This window comes from Salmo salar, chromosome 04 (assembly GCF_965601325.2).
Source record: "Salmo salar chromosome 04, fSalSal1, whole genome shotgun sequence".
In the NCBI taxonomy this organism is placed as follows: domain Eukaryota; kingdom Metazoa; phylum Chordata; class Actinopteri; order Salmoniformes; family Salmonidae; genus Salmo; species Salmo salar.
In genome coordinates, this window is record NC_138294.1 from 90,352,636 (window position 1) to 90,375,653 (window position 23,018).

The 23,018-nt window shown below is 43.1% G+C and overlaps 1 protein-coding gene across 1 annotated transcript; it reads left to right on the plus strand.

The window, feature by feature from the left end:
- Nucleotides 1-4,466: 4,466 nt before the first annotated feature.
- Nucleotides 4,467-20,399, plus strand: LOC106596622 (von Willebrand factor A domain-containing protein 7). Its single transcript, XM_082973826.1, has 15 exons — nucleotides 4,467-4,649; nucleotides 4,965-5,177; nucleotides 5,350-5,446; nucleotides 8,193-8,327; nucleotides 8,877-9,063; nucleotides 12,733-12,908; nucleotides 13,728-13,840; nucleotides 14,022-14,138; nucleotides 14,320-14,532; nucleotides 14,910-15,042; nucleotides 15,849-15,995; nucleotides 16,281-16,373; nucleotides 16,988-17,259; nucleotides 18,330-18,623; nucleotides 18,965-20,399. Exons 1-15 carry the CDS (start codon nucleotides 4,467-4,469, stop codon nucleotides 19,439-19,441), a joined length of 2,850 nt encoding a protein of 949 aa, XP_082829952.1. The 3' UTR covers nucleotides 19,442-20,399.
- The last annotated feature ends 2,619 nt before the right edge of the window (nucleotides 20,400-23,018 follow it).

The window sequence follows — 23,018 nt, forward strand, 5'->3', positions numbered from 1 at the left end:
ATCCTGCAACAACAGGATGATCAAATTAAGATCTGTAGGACCAGGCTAGTAGCATACTGACTGGCAGAGAAGAAACCTCAATGTAATAATATACAAGATCCTGATGGCAGTTGTACATCACTCTTATTATGAACCAGAACAATGAAACCAAAGATATTTCCACTGTAAAAAGATATCATGCCAAAGCAACACGTGACAACAGTGAAAGGTTTCTTGTAAACCATGGTGGCACGCCACTTCCTGCTTCTCCAGCAGATTAGTAAGAATGTCTCACCCCATGCTCAAGAATGGCCTTTTTCCCTTTATTCAGATTATAACCTCTCAATTTTGGTTATTTGAAAATGAAATAATGTCAAAAATATTGCTATTTTTAATTCAAGCCTTAGAAAGTTGGCTGCAATTTCAGTTTAATCCACCAGAAACTAATATTATGGTTAAACTCAAAAAAACGAATTGATAAAAAAACTACTATTTTGGGATAAAAAAAGGTATAATATTTGTAAATGATATCATGAATAGGACTGGTGGAGTTGTGTCACACATGCAGCTAATAAAAATATATGGAGATGTCTGCTCTACCCCAAATTACAACAGACTAATTCCAGCATTACAGCAAAAATGGAAGAGGCAAGTGGAATGGGGAGAAAGTAACGAACTTGTCTGTCGGCCCTGCATTAAAGACCAATATTAGCTGAAGAATTGCAACATTTACCTGGAGCTAACTCTGCAAATCACACTGATGGGTTAGTTTTCCATTAGTTTACTCCAATTAGGGGAGGGAGGTTAGGGGGAAATAATGAAAGAAAATACAGTGCATTCGGAAAGTATTTAGACCCCTTGACTTTTTCTAATTTATTACGTTACAGCCTTATTTTAAAATTGATTAAACATTTTTTTTCCTCATCAATCTACACACAGTACCCCATAATGATAAAACAAAATCCGTATTTTTTTGACATTTTTGAAAATGTATTAAAAATAAAACAAATACCTTATTTACATACATTTTCAGAACCTTTGTTACGAGACTCGAAATTGAGCTCAGGTGCATCCTGTTTCCATTGATCATAAACAGATGTCATGTCAATGCAACAGGTGACAACAGTGAAAGGTTTCATGTAGATCATGGTAGCACGGCACTTCCTTGTTGTGTTGTATAAAGAGACCCATCATCTGTGTGAATCAGATCTCTTCATAGGAGACATACTTCTGATCCTGTGACATAACAAGGTAGGCACTGGTCAGTTTGTTGATCTTTGTAGTCAAATGTGCTGTTTGGTTGATAAGGGTGTGGGCAGTAGTTATGAAGGCTGAAAAGAAAAGGATAGGAGCACTGTGTGGGGTCTGGGTGTGACAGCTCAGGTGTCCATGGAAAAACATATTGACTGATTGGAACACATTTGGAAGGTATACTTTGCTGCACAAATTAAATTTCACAAATGAAAGCTTATTAAGACTACTTCAGTGTATAAATGGATATTATATTTTGTTAATATTTACAGGTTAAATGGGCTCATATTCTAATTATGTTTGTAATTCCACATTTTATTGAGGGAAAGTGAATTTATTGTATGTGATATATTAAATAATTAGAAGTTGTCAGACAGTTGTAAAAGTTCTATCTTGGTCCAGTTGATGTTACAAATGTTATTTTCTTCTAAATCACAACATAAAAAGCACTAAAGATGTGATGGTGAAGGATTACCTAACAAACACAAGGCAGAAAACATGATTTTGTTTTTACAATTTAGTGATCTCAAACCAAGTTTCCAGAAATACATCTATTTTATTTTATGATTTCTGGATTAGTCTGACATTGTTCTTATTTTGGATGAATGTACAGAACATTACTGTATTATTATAATTATATGTATATATACATATACATATAATTTTAATAATACAGTAGTGTTCTGTATATATATATATATATATATATATATATATATATATATATATATATATATATATATATAATTATATATATATATAATTATAATAATACAGTAGTGTTCTGTACATTCATCCAAAATAATGACAATGTCAGACTAATCTAGAAAGCATAAAATAAAATAGATGTATTTCTGGAAACTTGGTTTCCAATATATATATATATATATATATAGTGCCTTCGAAGTATTTACAACCCTAGACTTTTCCAACATTTTGTTGTGTTACAAAGTGGGATTAAAATTGATTTGTCATTTTTTTGTCAACGATCTACACAAAATACTCTGCTATGTCAAAGTGGAAGAAAAAGTCTAACATTTCTTTTTAAATTAATGGTAAATAAAACACAAATATATAGTACACTGCTCAAAAAAATAAAGGGAACACTTAAACAACACAATGTAACTCCAAGTCAATCACACTTCTGTGAAATCAAACTGTCCACTTAGGAAGCAACACTGATTGACAATAAATTTCACATGCTGTTGTGCAAATGGAATAGACAACAGGTGAAAATTATAGGCAATTAGCAAGACACCCCCAATAAAGGAGTGGTTCTGCAGGTGGGGACCACAGACCACTTCTCAGTTCCTATGCTTCCTGGTTGACGTTTTGGTCACTTTTGAATGCTGGCGGTGCTTTCACTCTAGTGGTAGCATGAGACGGAGTCTACAACCCACACAAGTGGCTCAGGCAGTGCAGCTGATCCAGGATGGCACATAAATGCGAGCTGTGGCAAGAATGTTTGCTGTGACTGTCAGCGAAGTGTCCAGAGCATGGAGGCGCTACCAGGAGACAGGCCAGTACATCAGGAGACGTGGAGAAGGCCGTAGGAGGGCAACAACCCAGCAGCAGGACTGCTACCTCCGCCTTTGTGCAAGGAGGAGCAGGAGAAGCACTGCCAGAGCCATGCAAAATGACCTCCAGCAGGCCACAAATGTGCATGTGTCTGCTCAAACGGTCAGAAACAGACTCCATGAGGGTGGTATGAGGGCCCGACGTCCACAGGTGGGGGTTGAGCTGACAGCCCAACACCGTGCAGGACGTTTGGCATTTGCCAGAGAACACCAAGATTGGCAAATTCGCCACTGGCGCCCTGTGCTCTTCACAGATGAAAGCAGGTTCACACTGAGCACGTGACAGACGTGACAGAGTCTGGAGACGCCGTGGAGAACGTTCTGCTGCCTGCAACATCCTCCAGCATGACCGGTTTGGAGGTGGGTCAGTCATGGTGTGGGGTGGCATTTCTTTGGGGGGCCGCACAGCCCTCCATGTGCTCGCCAGAGGTAGCCTGACTGCCATTAGGTACCGAGATGAGATCCTCAGACCCCTTGTGAGACCATATGCTGGTGCGGTTGGCCCTGGGGTCCTCCTAATGCAAGACAATGCTAGACCTCATGTGGCTGGAGTGTGTCAGCAGTTCCTGCAAGAGGAAGGCATTGATGCTATGGACTGGCCCGCCCGTTCCCCAGACCTGAATCCAATTGAGCACATCTGGGACATCATGTCTCGCTTCATCCACCAACGCCACGTTGCACCACAGACTGTCCAGGAGTTGACAGATGCTTTAGTCCAGGTCTGGGAGGAGATCCCTCAGGAGACCATCCACCACCTCATCAGGAGCATACCCAGGCATTGTAGGGAGGTCATACAGGCACGTGGAGGCCACACACACTACTGAGCCTCATTTTGACTTGTTTTAAGGACATTACATCAAAGTTGGATCAGCCTGTAGTGTGGTTTTCCACTTTAATTTTGAGTGTGACTCCAAATCCAGACCTCCATGGGTTGATAAATTGGATTTCCATTGATTCTTTTTGTGTGATTTTGTTGTCAGCACATTCAACTATGTAAAGGAAAAAGTATTTAATAAGATTATTTTTTTCATTCAGATCTAGGATGTGTTGTTTAAGTGTTCCCTTTATTTTTTGGAGCAGTATATATTGATTACATAAGTCCACTAATGTGTATTTACAGTTTAAATGGGCTTTACTGACTGGGTGAATTGATACACCATCTAAAGTGTAATTAATAACTTCACCATGCTCAAAGGGAGATTCAATGTCTGCTTTTTTTATTTATACACATCTACCAATAGAAACCCTTCTTTGCGAAGCATTTGAAAACCTCCCTGGTCCTTTGTGGTTGAATCTGTGTTTGAAACTCATTGCTCGACTGAAGGACCTTACACATAATTGTATGTGTGGGGTACAAAGATGAGGTAGTCATTAAAAAATCATGTTAAACACTATTATTGCAACTTATGTGACTTGTTAAGCACATTTTTAATCCTGAACTTATTTAGGCTTGACCATAAAAAAGGGGTTGAATAATTATTTGTTAAAGAAAATGTGCCAGTGGAAAAAAATCTAATTTTATGCATTTTAATTTCAGGCTGTAAGAAAACAAAATGTGTTCAAGGGTTGTGAATACTTTCTGAAGGCACTGTATGATTAAACTATAATATTATGATAAATCATGTTGATTGTCCTCTCCCTCCCAAAGACTGGTTGATGATGTCATCAGTCCTGGCAGTAGTCTCTCTCCTCCTCCTGCAGACAGGGGTCCAGGGATTCCTGGTACTCCTCTCAGGCAGCTCCATGGACCACCTGGAGATCACTAGGGAAGCCATCTTACAGACCACGGCAAAGGTGTGCAAGCAACTAGCCTCTGTTGAGGGAAGAGACTTCACTCTGCCGGTAAGTAAACTAAAGCCACAAAACTAAAGACTACATCAGACTCATGTACAGTCACTGTTTTATATTTATACTTTGTCTTAGTAAAGAAAGTATTGGTGTTATGTTTTCTAATGTAGTACAGTATACAGTATAGTGAAATAAATTGTTTTTACACCAATGTGTATTAAAGGTGTGTGTGTGTGTGTGTGTGTGTGTGTGTGTGTGTGTGTGTGTGTGTGTGTGTGTGTGTGTGTGTGTGTGTGTGTGTGTGTGTAGCCTGGACCACTGACTGTAGAGTCTCTGGCTCTAGCCTGCTCCTCATCGGGGTCTGCTAAGAGTTTCCAGAGTGCCATGTCAGACGTCACCTGGAGAAATGCCAGAGTTGACTTCCGTCACACGTCCGATGTAGAGTACCACTTTGATGGGGAGACGTTCGTGGAGGGGCGGAAACTCATCACAGATGGTGTGAGCTCTGTCAAAGCCAGCATCAAACAAGAGAACTTTGAGGAAGCAAGACAGAAGCTGGGAGACATTTTACACACCTTACAGGTGATTTAAATGATTTTCATTATTTCCTTACTCCACAAGACAAGAGACATTGCTTTTGCTGAAATATTTAGTTTTTTAAAAGCATTTAAAAACAGTTTTCTCATTAATAAACAAATAACATGGCATTTGTCATAACACTATTTTAAACAACTTGTCATTCATATATTTTCAGGACTTCTACAGTCACACTAACTGGATAGAACTGGGCAACAGATTTCCCCATTCCAATCTCATCAGATCAGACGTGTCGGACATCGGCCCTGTTGCAGGTATTACGAGGGTGTGCGTCTGGGTGTGTGTTAAAGACGGGAGTAGTTTGAAAATGGCTGAATGAGTTTGAAGATGACTAATTGCCAACTGAAACATGCAGGTTGATGTTCCTCTGAAGAAACCAGGGGTGTACATTCAGGTTCGCCAACGATCAGAAGATGCCAAGATACATGCAGAAAGTGTTTAATTAACTCAGGACAACAATCTGATACAGACCAGTGCACTATACTGCTGAAAGAACAGCCACATGCCAATTGTTATAGTGTCTTTGTCCTGAATTGGTGGTTGACAAAACAGAGTCATGTTATGCTGTAAGGAAAATTACATGTCTGTTGCTCATTATACAGAAACAACAGGATGTGGGTCAAATATTGCCTTATGCAGTCACAACATATTGCCTTAGTAAAGGTGATGTAATGATGCCTTATGCAGTCACAACATATTGCCTTAGTGAATGTGATGTAATGATGCCATATGTAGTCAAAACATGTTGCCTTGGTAAAGGTGATGTAATGGTGCCTTAAGCAGTCACAACATATTGGCTTAGTAAAGGCGATGTAATGATGCCATACAGTGAGGGAAAAAAGTATTTGATCCCCTGCTGATTTTGTACATTTGCCCACTGACAAAGAAATGATCAGTCTATAATTTAATGGTAGGTTTACTTGAACAGTGAGAGACATAATAACAACAAAAAAATCCAGAAAAACGCATGGAAGAAATGTTATAAATTGATTTGCATTTTAATGAGGGAAATAAGTATTTGACCCCCTCTCAATCAGAACGATTTCTGGCTCCCAGGTGTCTTTTATACAGGTAACGAGCTGAGATTAGGAGCACACTCTTAAAGGGAGTGCTCCTAATCTCAGCTTGTTACCTGTATAAAAGACACCTGCCGACAGAAGCAATCAATCAATCAGACTCCAAACTCTCCACCATGGCCAAGACCAAAGACCTCTCCAAGGATGTCAGGGACAGATTGTAGACCTACACAAGGCTGGAATGGGCTACAAGACCATCGCCAAGCAGCTTGGTGAGAAGGTGACAACAGTTGGTGCGATTATTCGCAAATGGAAGAAACACAAAATAACTTTCAATCTCCCTCGGCCTGGGGCTCCATGCAAGATCTCACCTCATGGAGTTGCAATGATCATGAGAACGGTGAGGAATCAGCCCAGAACTACACGGAAGGATCTTGTCAATGATCTCAAGGCAGCTGGGACCATAGTCACCAAGAAAATAATTGGTAACACACTACGCCGTGAAGGACTGAAATCCTGCAGCGCCCGTAAGGTCCCCCTGCTCAAGAAAGCACATATACATGCCCGTCTAAAGTTTGCCAGTGAACATCTGAATGATTCAGAGGACAACTGGGTGAAAGTGTTGTGGTCAGATGAGACCAAAATGGAGCTCTTTAGCATCAACCCAACTTGCCGTGTTTGGAGGAGGAGGAATGCTGCCTATGACCCCAAGAACACCATCCCCACCGTCAAACATGGAGGTGGAAACATTATGCTTTGGGGGTGTTTTTTGCTAAGGGGACAGGACAACTTCACCGCATCAAAGGGACGATGGACGGGGCCATGTACCGTCAAATCTTGGGTGAGAACCTCCTTCCCTCAGCCAGGGCATTGAAAATGGGTCGTGGATGGGTATTCCAGCATGACAATGACCCAAAACACACGGCCAAGGCAACAAAGGAGTGGCTCAAGAAGAAGCACATTGAGGTCCTGGAGTGGCCTAGCCAGTCTCCAGACCTTAATCCCATAGAAAATCTGTGGAGGGAGCTGAAGGTTCGAGTTGCCAAACGTCAGCCTCGAAACCTTAATGACTTGGAGAAGATCTGCAAAGAGGAGTGGGACAAAATCCCTCCTGAGATGTGTGCAAACCTGGTGGCCCACTACAAGAAACGTCTGACCTCTGTGATTGCCAACAAGGGGTTTGCCAGCAAGTATTATGTTTTGCAGGGAGGTCAAATACTTATTTCCCTCATTAAAATGCAAATCATTTTATAACATTTTTGACATGCGTTTTTCTGGATTTTTTTGTTATTCTGTCTCTCACTGTTCAAATAAACCTACCATTAAAATTATAGACTGATCATTTCTTTGTCAGTGGGCAAACGTACAAAATCAGCAGGGGATCAAATACTTTTTTCCCCCACTGTATGTTGTCACAACATATTCGTCCTCCGGAACTGTCACTACGTACACCTGGTCCCTATTCCCATTTGATTATTAATTGTACAAGTGTGCCCTTTGTTCACCATTGTCCTGTTGAGTATTGTTACTATATCCGTTGGTGCGTGTGAGTACCTGTGCTGCGTTGTTTTGGCTCTCGTGTCGCATGTACTGCACAGATGATTACGGGTCTCGTCCCGTGTGATGATCATTGTGTGATTGAGGTATTTATTCGAGGTACTCCTCATGCTTTTGTTTGGGTTTCAACCCTGTGTTTTTGTTACGTGTTTTTGGTCTTCGTCCCCATGCCTTTACACGGCACGCTGTAATTTGGGAAGTAAAAACCCCTATTACGCATTCCTGCGCCTGTCTCCAGATCCCTTTATACCAACGTGACAATATTGCCTTAGTAAAGGTGATGTAATGATGCCTTATGCAGTCACAACATACTGCCCTAATAAAGGTGATGTAGTGGTGTTTTACATCAAAAGTTGTTTTAGATCAAGTAGTGTTGTGTAGCAAAGTACCAGGATGTAGTTTATATTGTGAAACCTCTATCCACCAGATAAGAACACACCCACATGTCGGAGCTGTGTCGGTAAAGACTGCCAGAACAACATCCTAGAAGACATCATCAGAGACAAGAAGCTGACCTCGGGATATTTTAGCCTTGAACCTTTTTTTTCCATCAAACCAAAAGGTAGAGTCAGTCACTAATCTGAATTTAATAAGATTTACACTGTGAATTGACCGGAGGTAGCATAGCAATAGCATACCAACCTAGTTTTATGTCTCTATGTGCTTTGGTCAAATGTGCTTTATACAGCTCCTCAACAGCAAAATGAGAAGTTAGCTAAAACACATACAGAATAGACCTAAAGATGCCTTATCTTAATTTGACCCAGTTTCTCACAGCAGGAAAATAATCCTGCAGAAACAGGAAATGTGAATTATTATGTGGATTATAATTAATATAATTATTTTGAAGTGGTTACGATGGGGTAAATCAAGTCTAAACTGGAAATTACAAACTTTAGAAGCTTTTTTAAATCTTGAAATCTCTACAAGTTTGCATGGAAAATTCCTGCAACAACAAGATGATCAAATTAAGATTCGGCATCTGTAGGACCAGGCTAGTAGCATACTAACTGACTGGCAGAGAAGAAACATCAATGTAATAACATACAAGATCCTGACGGCAGTTGTAAGTGACCATCGTATTGTCCTGATAATCTCTATCGGTTGGCAGGGAAGTGCAGCCATGGGGGCTTATCGGACCAGACAAGCAGGCAGGAGCCTACAGGTGGGATCAACAAGGACTCACTTGAGTCCAGCCATGGCAACTGGCACACTGCAGCTGCAGAGGTGGCCGTGGCTGCAACCAGCCAGCTGCTGGAGGACATCAGAGGGGCTGCCGGGGACACAGACTTCCTACGGTTGGGAATTGTACTTGATCATATAAGCACTGTTGTGAAGGGTCATGGCATCCGGCTCAAAGGACCATGAACAAAAGGTCTAGGGTTGGAAGAAGGTGTGGCGTGTAAGATCTTTACAGTGCATTCAGAAAGTATTCAGACCCATTTACTTTTTCCACATTTTCTTACATTACAGCTTTATTCTAAAATTCAGAGACCTGTCCCGAAGCCACTCCTGCGTTGTCTTGGCTGTGTGCTTAGGGTCGTTGAACTGTTGGAAGGTGAACCTTCGCTCCAGTCTGAGGTCCTGAGCAGGTTTTCATCAAGGATCTCTCTTTACTTTGCTCTGTTCATCTTTCCCTCGATCCTGACTAGTCTCCCAGTCCCTGCTGCTGAAAAACTTCCCCACAGCATGATGTTGCCACCACCATGCTTCACCGTAGGGATGGTGGCAGGTTTCCTCCAGACGTGACTTATGACATTCAGGCTAAAGATTTCAATTTTGGTTTCCTCAGACCAGAGCATCTTGTTTCTCATGGTCTCAGAGTTCTTTAGGTGCCTTTTGGCAAACTTCAAGCAGGATGTCATGTGCCTTTTGCTGAGGAGTGGCTTCCGTCTGGCCAATCTACCATAAAGGCCTGATTGGTGGACTGGTGCAGGGATAGTTGTCCTTCTGGAAGTTTCTCCCGTCTCCACAGAGTAACTCTTGAGCTCTGTCGGTGTGACCATTGGGTTCTTGGTCACCTCCCTGACCAAGGCTCTTCTCCCCCGATGTCTCAGTTTGGCCGGCCGGCCAGATCGAGGAAGAGTCTTGGTGATTTCAAACTTCTTACTTTTGAATGATGGTGGCCATTGTGTTGTTGGGGACCTAGAGTGCTGCAGACATTTTTTGGTACCCTTCCCCCATATCTGTGCCTCGATACAATCCTGTCTTGGAGCTCTACGGACAATTCCTTAACCTCATGACTTGGTTTTTGCTCTGACATGCATTGTCAGCTGTGGGACCTTATATAGACAGGTTTGTGCCTTTCCAAATCATGTCCAATCAATTGAATTTACCACAGGTGGACTCCAATCAAGTTGTAGAAACATCTCATGGATGATCAATGGAAACCGGATGCACCTGAGATCAATTTCGAGTCACATAGCAAAGGGTCTGAATATTTATGTAAATCAGGTTTTCTGATTTTTATTTTGAATACGTTTGCAAAAAAGAGTAAAAAACCTGTTTTCACAGTAATTATGGGGTATTGTATGTAGATTGATGAGGGAAAACATGTATTTAATCAATTTTAGCATACGGCTGTAACATTACAAAATGTGGAAAATTGGAAGGGGTCTGAATACTTCCAAGTGCACTGTAGGTAGTTAGGATGGATGTGTTGAGTTGTTGCTTGTAAGACCTTGGAAATACACTACATGGCCAAAACTATGTGGACACTTGATCGTCAAACATCTCATTCCAAAATCATGGACATTAATATGGACTTAGTCTCCCCCTTTGCTTCTTTAGCCTCCACTCCTCTTTTACTTTTCCACTAGATTTTGTAACATTGCCTGCGGGACTTGTTTCCATTCAGCCACAAGAGCATTAGTGAGGTCGGGCACTGATGTTGGGCATTAAGTCTGGCTTGCAGTCGGCATTCCAATTAATCCCAAAGGTGGTCGATGGGGTTGAGGTCAGAGCTCTTTGCAGGCCAGTCAATTTCTTCCACACCGATCTTGACAAACCATTTCTGAATGTCATTGTATGCTGTAGCATTACGATTTCCCTTCACTGGAACTAATGGGCTTAATCCGAACCATGAAAAACTTTACAGTTGGCATTATGCATTGGAGCAAGTACCGTTTTCCTGACATCCGCCAAATCCAGATTTGTCTGTCGGACTGCCAGATGGTGAAACGTGATTCATAACTCCAGAGAATGCGTTTACACTGCTTCAGAGTCCATTGGCGGCGAGCTTTACACCACTCCAGCCGACGCTTGGCATTGCACATGGTTATCTTAGGCTTTTGTGCGGCTGCTCGACCATGTAAACCCATTTCATGAAGCTCCCGACGAACAGTTCTTGTGCTGACGTTGCTTCCAGAGGCCGTTTGGAACTCAGTAGTGAGTGTTGCTTCTAGATGTTTCCACTTCACAATAACAGCACTTACAGTTGACCAGGGCAGCTCTAGAAGGGCAGAAATGTGACTAATTGACTTGTTGGAAAGGTGGCATCCTATGACAGTGCCATGTTGAAAGTCACTGAGCTCTTCAGTACGAGCCATTCTATTGCCAATGTTTGTCTATGAAGATTGCGTGGCTGTGTAATCGATTTTATACAGGCTGAAATAGTCGAATCCACTCATTTGAAGGGGTGTCCACATGCATTTGCCATGTAGTGTAGGATTGATGTGGATAACAAGTGTGTGCTTCAGGATGTGGTGGTCTGGAGATTTAATAAGGAAACTTTAGAAACACATAAAAGTGCAGACATGACAAAGCAGTACCAGGTGACAATGGGGAATAGACTTAACATATAACATGTATAAACTAAGGTCACTGCCAGGATAAACACAACTAAGGGACATTATTATCAAACTGAGGACATGGATATACAAAGAGATATAACAAGTTAAAGGTAAAATAGTACACAGCGATTCCATAACCTCCAAACAACCAAATGTGCTCTATTTATCTGTGTGTGCAATAAAATCAAGCATTTGATTCCTGCTCATTCCTCTAACATCCTGACCGATGTACCATAGCGGTATTAACAGTCCCGAAACCGAACTTTACAGTCCACCCTAGGCTAGTTATTTTCTTCATGGCCCTTCGAGCCGGATAAGACTGCTGCCATGAAACCAGACAACCTACCAGAAGAAGGTGCAGGGGTCATCCACAAATGCCTTCAAAACACACACAGAACACAGGCAGAACTCTTCAGCCCCTTTCAATACCAGCTCCTCCTAGAGATGTTAAAAGACATCAACAACCAACCAGACAATACAGACAAACAACATAAGCTCCCATCCCGTGGCGACCTCCTGGAGCAGCTGGTACAGCAGACATCACCTCCATCAAGCTCCCATCACGTTCAGCATCAGCCTTTGGTTATTCCACAACCTCCAGGCCCTTCTCCTGTGGCAAGCGGGCCACCAACTCCAGGTCTACCCTCTAAAGTGGCCACTGTGCCACACCAGGGTCTTTCTCCTCCAGTGGTCAGCGTTCCACCCCATAGGCTTCCATCACTAGTGGTCAGTGTGCAACTTCCGGGCTTTCTCTCTCAAGTGGTCAGCGCACCACACCCGTGCCTTTCCTCTTGTGTGACCAGCATGCCATGCCCTTCGGGTACCTCTCCTGTGGCAAGTGTGCAACCTCCAAGATGCCGCCTGGTGGCCAGCATTCCAACCCCATGCCTTCTGGTCGGCAAGACAAACCCAAACCCTTCGCCTTCCTCCTTCTCTGACTTTTGGAGAATGCCGCCCTCCGCTGGAACCTCCACCCTTGATTTTCCATGGGACAGCCAGGGCTCATCGAACAAAAAGTCCTGAACCTAACTTACAGTCCATCCTAGCCCTAGTCCTTTTCTTCAAGCACATTTATCTGCCTCTGCCCCTGCTGCACATCTGCAACAACTTTTGCACTGCACAAAACATAAAGAGATTCCTTCTTTCTCGCTCTCCTTCTTTCTCTCACTCTCTCAGGATGATGGGGATCTCTAAGAATGGATCTAGAGTTCTGTGTTTTGTGATCGACACCACCGGCAGCATGTCGGACGACATCGCAGCGGTAAGGGAGACGACGTCGCTCATCATCGACAGCAAGAGAGGAACGCCAGACGAACCCTCAGCCTACATCTTGGTCCCCTTCAATGACCCAGGTGAGAGATGGGATGCGTCCCGAATGGTATCATGTACCCTATGGGCCCTGGTCCAAAGTAGTGCACAATGTGGAGAGCAGGGTGTGATTTGCGGTGCAGCCATGATGCATTCTGGCTGACTGACAGTCCCTGGAATCGGACACTCGAATAAGAAAAAAATATGGTAATGTTTACATGACTTATTTTATTGATTTTCTACTGTTTTATAAATCAGAAGACAGCCATCTAGACCTTCCTAGGACCGTGTAAATGTCCTCTGTTGAATTCATGTGTATTTGCCTCCCTCTGGTGGTTCGGCTGCATCATTACATCCATTTATATCACTTCACTGCAACGTTACGTCAAAGGGGCGGTCCTTCGAAAAACATTTATCCAGCTGGACTGCTTCATCGCACGGACATGACAATGCAATCGCTGATTTTTGTCTCAAGCAGGCGGATCTAAACTCTCATAGCTCTATGATAAAAAAATGCGACCTACACACTTCCTTAAACCTAAAACAGGTAAGGAAGTAATTTTGTGTGGAAGTCAAACATTTGTTTTACATCAGAGGCAGACACATTGCATATGTTCAGAACAACAAAATGGAGCCCTTTACCTAGCCCTTCTCCCCTTGTCTGTAGGAGGGACGCATGCTGCTTAAATGGGCCAAATAATGATTTAGACGTTCACAAATGTAACAGATTTTGACTATCGCTAACGTCATGATATGTTTGCTAATACATAAGGTTAAATAGTTTGAAAAGGCTTATACGCGCATGACATGGATAACACATATGACATGGACCTTGTCCTATCCTATTATTTTTGTGCCACAAGACTTTGGGCCCCTGATGCGGACCACGGACCCAGACGTCTTTAAGGCCCAGATCAATGCACTGAGTGCTGCTGGAGGAGGGGATTTCCCAGAGATGAGTCTATCAGGACTTCAGGTACAGTGACTGACAAACCTGTAGTGTTGGACAGGCATGTACAACCAAAATAAGACTGTATATAACTGTTATGAATTTGTATTTTTGAATTTGCCTTCCAGCTGCCAGTTCAACACAGAATGCATTCCCAATACATTCTAGTGGTGTGTTAGTGTGACTGTGTCCCCTGTGCTTTCTACAGGTGGCTTTAACTGGTGCACCCCCCTCTTCAGAGATCTTCCTTTTCACCGATGCCCCCGCAAAAGACTTGAACCTAATGGGCACGGTGATCGCTCTCATAGAACGCACTAAGTCAGTGGTGAGTAGCTGGGCCTTGTTATACTTTATGTCACAAGTAACATTAACCGGCAATATTTACATTTTCCTCTGTCTTTTCCATTGCCTTTGGACTTATTGACCTTCACAATCGTAGAGAGATCATCAAATTCCTTTACTTTTCACTATATATCCTCTCTCTCTTCCCCCGCCCCGCCCCCCAGGTGTCCTTCTTCCTAACTGGCTCTTTGGGGCTCCGTCGTAGGAGGGCTAGTGACCAGGGCCAAGGACAGGTCCAGCACAGTCGGATGGTAGAGTCAGACTCCCAGCTCTACATGGAGCTGTCCCAGGCCTCAGGTGGCCAGGCCATACAGGTCACCAAGACAGAATTGCCCAAGGCCACCAGCATCATTGTGGAATCCTCCAGCTCTTCATTGGTAACCTTGACACCAATAGTAAACATTAGGGTAACGCTAGGTCCACAATGTGAAGGTTGGGACAAGAGAGTTCTAATATCCCATAACTCTTTGCATAAATGTGGAACAATTCTAAACAAGGTATCAGCACTGGTCCAATGATTTTATTTATTTTCAAAAGTTTTCACTCGTTTATTAAGACGTTGTCCCAACCTTGTGATGTTGGACCGAGCCTAGCCCCAATGGCCATGTTCCAAGACGAGGCTTCTGTAGTGCAGCAACATGTCACCCTGGGAGAGTTGCTTCTGAAAGATGCATCTGCCATTTTTCACCCACCATCTCTCTCTCTCTCTCTACTCCTCTCCTTCTTTCTTTCTTTCTTTCTTTCTTTCTTTCAGGTGACCATTCTACAGGCTGTGCGGAGTCCAGGAAGGGCTGATAATTTCTCCTTCACTGTAGATGAGTCTGTGAGAAACCTGACTGCTTATGTTACAGGAAGCTCCCTCTCCTTCACTCTCACCAGCCCCTCAGGTATTCCACAGATTTATCATTTATCATTTTTATTTAACCAGGGGAGTCTCATTGACATTAAAATCTCTCATCACAAAGTCTCTGTTGTAAAATTGGTCTTCGGATTTCAATAGGACTTCCTGGATATATGTAAACCGGGTCTCTCCAACCCTTTTCCTGGAGAGACATCCTATTGTAGGTTTTAACTCCAACCCTGTTCCTGGAGAGCTACCCTCCTGTAGGTTTTAACTCCAACCCTGTTCCTGTTGAGATACCCTCCAGTAGGTTTTAACTCCAACCCTGTTCCTGGAGAGATACCCTCCAGTAGGTTTTAACTCCAACCCTGTTCCTGGAGAGCTACCCTCCTGTAGGTTTTAACTCCAACCCTGTTCCTGGAGAGATACCCTCCTGTCGGTTTTAACTCCAACCCTGTTCCTGGAGAGATACCCTCCTGTCGGTTTTAACTCCAACCCTGTTCCTGGAGAGATACCCTTCTGTAGGTTTTAACTCCAACCCTGTTCCTGGAGAGATACCCTCCTGTCGGTTTTAACTCCAACCCTGTTCCTGGAGAGATACCCTCCTGTAGGTTTTAACTCCAACCCTGTTCCTGTTGAGATACCCTCCAGTAGGTTTTAACTCCAACCCTGTTCCTGGAGAGCTACCCTCCAGTAGGTTTTAACTCCAACCCTGTTCCTGGAGAGCTACCCTCCTGGTATTAAGAAATCACAAACATGCACTCTGTTCAAATCATTAGACATTTATTTCTGTTGTAGCTTGGGGCAAATTCCCACCTCTGTTGCTATGGTTATGGTGATGTCATCCCACAGGTGTGTCCCAGAGTAGCGGGGAGGTAAATGGGTCTCTGGCAACGATTAAAACCGTGGGGAACTTCCTCACACTGGGGCTGGACAGCCAAGCGGGATTATGGGAAATCAGTGTGTCGTCAACTGTGCCCTACTCACTGAAGGTCGTAGGTGAGTGCGACAACGTTGGCTTTTCTGGAGGGCATATTACATAGAAATTAGGCAAGTGAGCAACCATTTGTAATAGTGTGCTGAACAGTGTGTTAACATTGTATTTAGGTTGGCAGGTGAAGTGTGTGGGTAACACATTGTTACGGAGTACCTACAACTGTTTGCGCCTTGCACAATTTCAGAGATTTTTCAAATAAACTCTATAATTCTTTATTAACAACTGTTGAGCGTATGCTTTTATTCCATGTTCAGAGGTCAAAGAGCTCTTTGACTTTCTCTTTCCAGGTCAGAGCGCCATCGACTTCCTGTTTGACTTTGTGGAGGTGTCCCAGGGACCTCATCCAGCCTTTGCTGTTTTAGAGTCCCGTCCTCAAGCTGGTGAGTGTCACGTTCGTCTAAAGGAGTAGACCAAGGCGCAGCGTACTTAGAGTTCCACATGTTTAATAAATATGAAAACTCACCAAAACAATACAGAAGAAAACGAAGCGTGACTTTCTGGGCTGCTCACAGGCAGCTACACAAACACAAGATCCCACAAAGCACAGGTGGGGAAAAGGCTGCCTAAGTATGATTCCTAATCAGAGACAACGATAGACAGCTGTCTCTGATTAGGAACCATACTCGGCCCAAAACAAAGAAATACAAAAACATAGAAAAAGGAACATAGAACGCCCACCCTAGTCACACCCTGGCCTAACCAAAATAGAGAACAAAACCCTCTCTATGGCCAGGGCGTGACAGTGAGTCAGGATTTAAACAAACAGTTTGTTACCAGTTAGAGCACAGTGACGCAGGGTGGATATTTACAGGGGCACCAAAATGCTGTCTATGTAGATCAGTTCCTCCATCGTGGTTCCTAACATTGACGTTGATTTAACACTCCTAACTTTTTGGTTCTTTACTTACAAGTTTCTATCGCAGCCTTTAAGTATAATGTGATTTGCTACTTATACATTAGCTACCTCCTAAACTCCACATTTCTCCGCCCCTAGGCGGTAATGCCACCCTGCTGGTGTCAGTGACGGGGAGTGAATCTGTGAGTCTGACGGAGGTGGCCCTGGTTGAGGCCTCGGGGTCAGGGGAGGTCAGTGGAACCTTGGAATCAGTCGGCAGCGGAGACTTCCTGGTTACCATGGACAGAATCCCAGATGGGGAGTTTGTTGTGCGTCTGAGAGGAGAGAACAGCGCCACCACCAGGGCATTACCAGACAGCTTCCAGAGACAGTCCTCCACCCGCCTCAGAGCCTCCACTGTTATGGTGACGGTGAGTGCCAAGGTCAAATGTCAAGAATCAGAGTTGTTGAAGTTGCTCCTTGACACTGGGTCTGGTAATTTTTTCATTTTACCCTGTGATGGTTAGTGTTGGGAGGTATCCTGGGGAAACTTGTAGCCTACCAATACTGGGTAGTGAGTACACAAAAATCTATGTTATTAGCTGTGTTATGTCTGATTTCAGGCTGAGGCAGAACATTCTGTTGTCTTCTGTCTGGTTTCAGGCTGAGGCAGAATGTTCTGCTGTGTTATGTCTGATTTCAGGCTGAGGCAGAACATTCTGTTGTCTTCTGTCTGGTTTCAGGCTGAGGCTGAACGTTCTGTTGGGTTCTGTCTAGTTTCAAGCTGAGGCAGACTGTTTTGCTGTGTTCTGTCTGGTTTTCAGGCTAAGGCAGACTTTTCTGTTGTGTTCTAAGGCAGAAAGTTCTGTGGGAGGAAGGTAGCCTAGTGGTTAGAGTGTTGGGCCAGTAACCGGAAGGTTGCTGGATTAAATCCCCAAGGTAAAAATCAATCATTTTCCCCCCTGAGCAAGGCAGTTAACCCGCTGTTCCCTGGGCGCCGAAGACGTGGATGTCGATTATGGCAGCCCCCCCGCACCTCTCTGGTTCAGAGGGGTTGGCTTAAATGTGGAAGACACATTTCAGTTGAATGCATTCAGTTGTACAATTGACTAGGTATCCCCCTTTCCCTGTCTGCTTTCAGGCTGAGGCTGAACGTTCTGTTGTGTTCTGCCTGGCTTCAGGCTGAGGAAGAACGTTCTGTTGTGTTCTGTCTGGTTTCAGGCTGAGGCTGAACGTTCTGTTGTGTTCTGTCTGGTTTCAGGCTGAGGCTGAACGTTCTGTTGTGTTCTGTCTGGTTTCAGGCTGAGGCTGAACGTTCTGTTGTGTTCTGTCTGGTTTCAGGCTGAGGCTGAACGTTCTGTTGTGTTCTGTCTGGTTTCAGGCTGAGGCTGAACGTTCTGTTGTGTTCTGTCTGGTTTCAGGCTGAGGCTGAACGTTCTGTTGTGTTCTGTCTGGTTTCAGGCTGAGGCTGAACGTTCTGTTGTGTTCTGTCTGGTTTCAGGCTAAGGCAGAAAGTGACCTGGAGCCTGGAACACCCTTTTCAGTCCTGTTCACTGTGACAACCAACGGGACAGGCGGATCCTTCACCATCCGGGCCACAAATGACCGGGGCTTCCCCTCCTCTTCCCCTACAACCCTGACGCTAGTGACCGGGGTCAGTGCCAACGGTACAGTGACCCTCACGGCCCCCGCCAACACCGTGTCGGGCACGGACGTCACCCTGACCATCGAGGCTGAGTCTCCCGGGGCCACCGACACCAACTACGCCGTCCTGCGCCTCTCCGTTGTTTCACCGGTAACTCTGAGGAACACAGGGTGTTTAGTTTCTGTGTTGGCCTGCTTTTCTTTTTTCTCTGTTCTGGGTGAACAGGTAGAATTACAGTAGCCTGGTCCCAGATCTTTTTGTGCCAACATTCCATTCCTTGTCATGACATGCAGTAGCAGGGAGTGGAATGATGGCACAAACAGACTGGTACCCAGGCTAGAATGACATAAGGGATTAAAAGGAAAACTCATGTCTTTCCTCCAAGGTTAGTGTCTTTTTAAATGTATCAGACCCCAGGTAGACTAGCTAACGTCATGGCGTCAGCTAATGGGGATCCTAATAAAAATGTAATTCTTTCCCCTCCCCTGCAGGTGACAGATTTCAGCCGTCCGGTGTGCGATGTGGTCAGCGTAACAGCCAATTGTTCTGACGACTGCAGCCTGTCCATGTGGGAGCTCTCTGCCAACCTGACGGACGGCAATGGGACGGGCATCGAGCGCGTCACCCTGCGCCAGGGCAACGGAACCCTCAACACCACCACCACGGTGGAGGGTGCGGGGAATATGACCGTGACTCTGGCAGCCTACAGCGCCTCCTGCTGTTCCCCGGAGGTAGAGCTGGTGGCGGTGGATGGCGCAGGGAACGTGGGGACCTGTTTCAGGTCCATCAGAGTGACAGTGGATACCACTGTCCAGCCACCAGTCACCAATGTCATCACTGAGAACAGCATCACCGTGACTCCACCTATAGTTACCACCACCACCGCGAGCAGGGGCCATCCTCTATCCCTCTCCTCGTATCTCTGTTCCATCATGTTGGTCTCTGTCACACTCGTTCTGAGCCGCTAGGTAGCTCATTTCACTTCTGGTCTTGAAAGATGTTTAATCAAATTCAATAGTTTCTCTGTTATAATACTGTCTGTTAAGTTCCCATTATTATGTCAAGTCCAATAATACATGCCATTTAGCTGATGTGTTTAACCAAAGTGACTGACAGTAATGCGTGCATACATTTTATGTAAAGGTGGCCCTGGGAATTGAACCCACTATCCTGGCATTGCAAGCGCCATGCTCTACCAACTGAGCTACAGAGGTCTAAGGCCATGCGGCTTAGTGTCTTTTCGATGGACCTCATGTCATCTGGCTGAAGTGTACCAAAACAAAGTGCCAAGGCAGTCTCTAAAAGGCATCCTGCAGGGACGGGGGCTTATATATATATATATATATAGGACAATATATATATATATAGGACAAAACACACATCACGACAAGACAGACAACACTACATAAGAGAGACCTAAGACAACAACATAGCAAGGCAGCAACACATGACAACACAACATGGTAGCAACACAACATGGCAACCGCAAAACATGGTAGCAGCACAAAGGGCAAGAAGGTAGACAGAACAATACATCAGGCAAAGCAGCCACAACTGTCAGTAAGAGTGTCCATGATTAAGTCTTTGAATGAAGAGATTGAGATAAAACTGTCCAGTTTGAGTGTTAGTTGCAGCTCGTTCCAGTCGCTAGCTGCAGCGAAATGCATATGGTATTGATAAGTAATCATAAATAATCATAATGTATGTTGATATCACTGTAATTTCTTATTGGTCTATAGCAATAAAGGCTGGCATTATTAGGTATCAATAAGACACTCTACTTCCTGATGTTCTCTGCTTAGTTATTCATGTCACTTGTATGACCTGTTGTCTGTAAATATTGATTGTCTTTTGTAACGTCAGTCCTCGATAATGTGAGACATATTCCTCCAAAGGCCAATAAAGTGAACTGAAGAAGTAAACAAATCGTTTTAATTGGACCTTAAACTTTATAGACCTTCTAATTTGTGTGAACTATCCCTTCAGTGTAATTGCAGCAAGTGGCAAGTGTTGCGTTTTGTCGCCCTCTACCGGCACTACGTGTAGGTGCATGCAGTACATCTCAGCACAACACTGGTCTGGAGAAGCACCCAGCCGTCGAGCCGAAGGACGACAGATAGGTTGTGACGGAGTGGCAGTTTCCGTTGTGCCATAGACTGACCGAGTAGCAGATGGATTTTGTCGGCCTGTTACCCTTAACCAGGATAGTTTAGGAAATGGCTACCAAATTGTGACCGCAGTCTTGTAGGAAAGCCAATTGTGTTGGTCCATATGGGGCTATCCGTTTGAAAAAGGGAAAAAAAAGTATTTAGGCATATCTGACGGTTTATAGTAGAATATAGTTCACAATCACGGCAGGTTATCTACGTTTTTAATGTGAGCCACTATCCAACTCTCCCACTTCAGGTGCTTGAGTAGAAAAGCCTGGCCCGTGACCACCTGACCTTCTCTCTCCGCTGAGGAGCGTCGTAGTTGTACCTCGCTCCCAGTCCGCTAAGTCCGGAACCGACTGTACAAAACTGGACCACAGAGAACCAGAGAAAACACTCCAAAAAGCAGGGAGCGTTACTGAGAACAGAAAACTACCAATGGAGGGCAAACTAATTTGAATTCGGAGGGCAAACGACAACGGCGATCCCCATCAAATACCGAGCTGATTGGGTGAGTTGCCTCAGTGAATTTGCCGCAAAGCAGCAGTGTTTTAATGTCGTTAATAATCGTCGATGCAGTTGAATGGACAGCTTTTACAGCATTGCCAGTGTGTGCATAGTAATGCTGGGAAAGTCTTAGATTGTGACTGTGCACTCTTCTATTACTATGCTAGTACCTCTTCTATTACTATGATAGTACCTCTTCTATTACTATGATAGTACCTCTTCTATTACTATGCTAGTACCTCTTCTATTACTATGATAGTACCTCTTCTATTACTATCATAGTACCTTTTCTATTTCTATGATAGTACCTCTTCTATTACTATGATAGTACCTCTTCTATTACTATGATAGTACCTCTTCTATTACTATGATAGTACCTCTTCTATTACTATGATAGTACCTCTTCTATTACTATGATAGTACCTCTTCTATTACTATGATAGTACCTCTTCTATTACTATGATAGTACCTCTTCTATTACTATGATAGTACCTCTTCTATTACTATGATAGTACCTCTTCTATTACTATGATAGTACCTCTTCTATTACTATGATAGTACCTCTTCTATTACTATGATAGTACCTTTTCTATTACTATGATAGTACCTCTTCTATTACTATGATAGTACCTCTTCTATTACTATGATAGTACCTTTTCTATTACTATGATAGTACCTCTTCTATTACTATGATAGTACCTCTTCTATTACTATGCTAGTACCTCTTCTATTTCTATGATAGTACCTCTTCTATTACTATGATAGTACCTCTTCTATTACTATGATAGTACCTCTTCTATTACTATGATAGTACCTCTTCTATTTCTATGATAGTACCTCTTCTATTACTATGATAGTACCTTTTCTATTACTATGATAGTACCTCTTCTATTACTATGATAGTACCTCTTCTATTACTATGATAGTACCTCTTCTATTACTATGATAGTACCTCTTCTATTACTATGATAGTACCTCTTCTATTACTATGATAGTACCTCTTCTATTACTATGATAGTACCTCTTCTATTTCTATGATAGTACCTCTTCTATTACTATGATAGTACCTCTTCTATTACTATGATAGTACCTCTTCTATTACTATGATAGTACCTCTTCTATTACTATGATAGTACCTCTTCTATTACTATGATAGTACCTCTTCTATTACTATGATAGTACCTCTTCTATTACTATGATAGTACCTCTTCTATTACTATGATATTACCTCTTCTATTACTATGATAGTACCTCTTCTATTACTATGATAGTACCTCTTCTATTTCTATGATAGTACCTCTTCTATTACTATGATATTACCTTTTCTATTACTATGATAGTACCTCTTCTATTACTATGATAGTACCTCTTCTATTACTATGATAGTACCTCTTCTATTACTATGATAGTACCTCTTCTATTACTATGATAGTACCTCTTCTATTACTGTGATAGTACCTCTTCTATTACTATGATAGTACCTCTTCTATTACTATGATAGTACCTCTTCTATTACTATGATAGTACCTCTTCTATTACTATGATAGTACCTCTTCTATTACTATGATAGTACCTCTTCTATTACTATGATAGTACCTTTTCTATTACTATCATAGTACCTTTTCTATTACTATCATAGTACCTTTTCTATTACTATCATAGTACCTTTTCTATTACCTTTTTGTGACTTGATTTGGCTCTAATGATATTGTTTATTTTACTGAAGTTGTTAAGGGAACCAGCACACAAGCATTTCACTGTACCTTTTATACCTGCTTTAAATTGTGTGACAATGTATTTAATTTGGACCTGTGTATTTGTTAGAATCAATTCTGCATCTTGGGAGCCAGACCATCAGGCGGCCAAACCAGAGAAACCATACAACTGC

Bases quoted from the DNA above. Each gene is read 5' to 3' on its own strand.
- LOC106596622 (XM_082973826.1), top strand. From the start codon at position 4,467: ATGTCATCAGTCCTGGCAGTAGTCTCTCTCCTCCTCCTGCAGACAGGG. The intron at 4,650-4,964 runs GTAAGTAAACTA...GGGTCTGCTAAG, and splicing joins GAAGAGACTTCACTCTGCCG to AGTTTCCAGAGTGCCATGTC. The intron at 12,909-13,727 runs GTGAGAGATGGG...TTGTGCCACAAG, and splicing joins GGTCCCCTTCAATGACCCAG to ACTTTGGGCCCCTGATGCGG.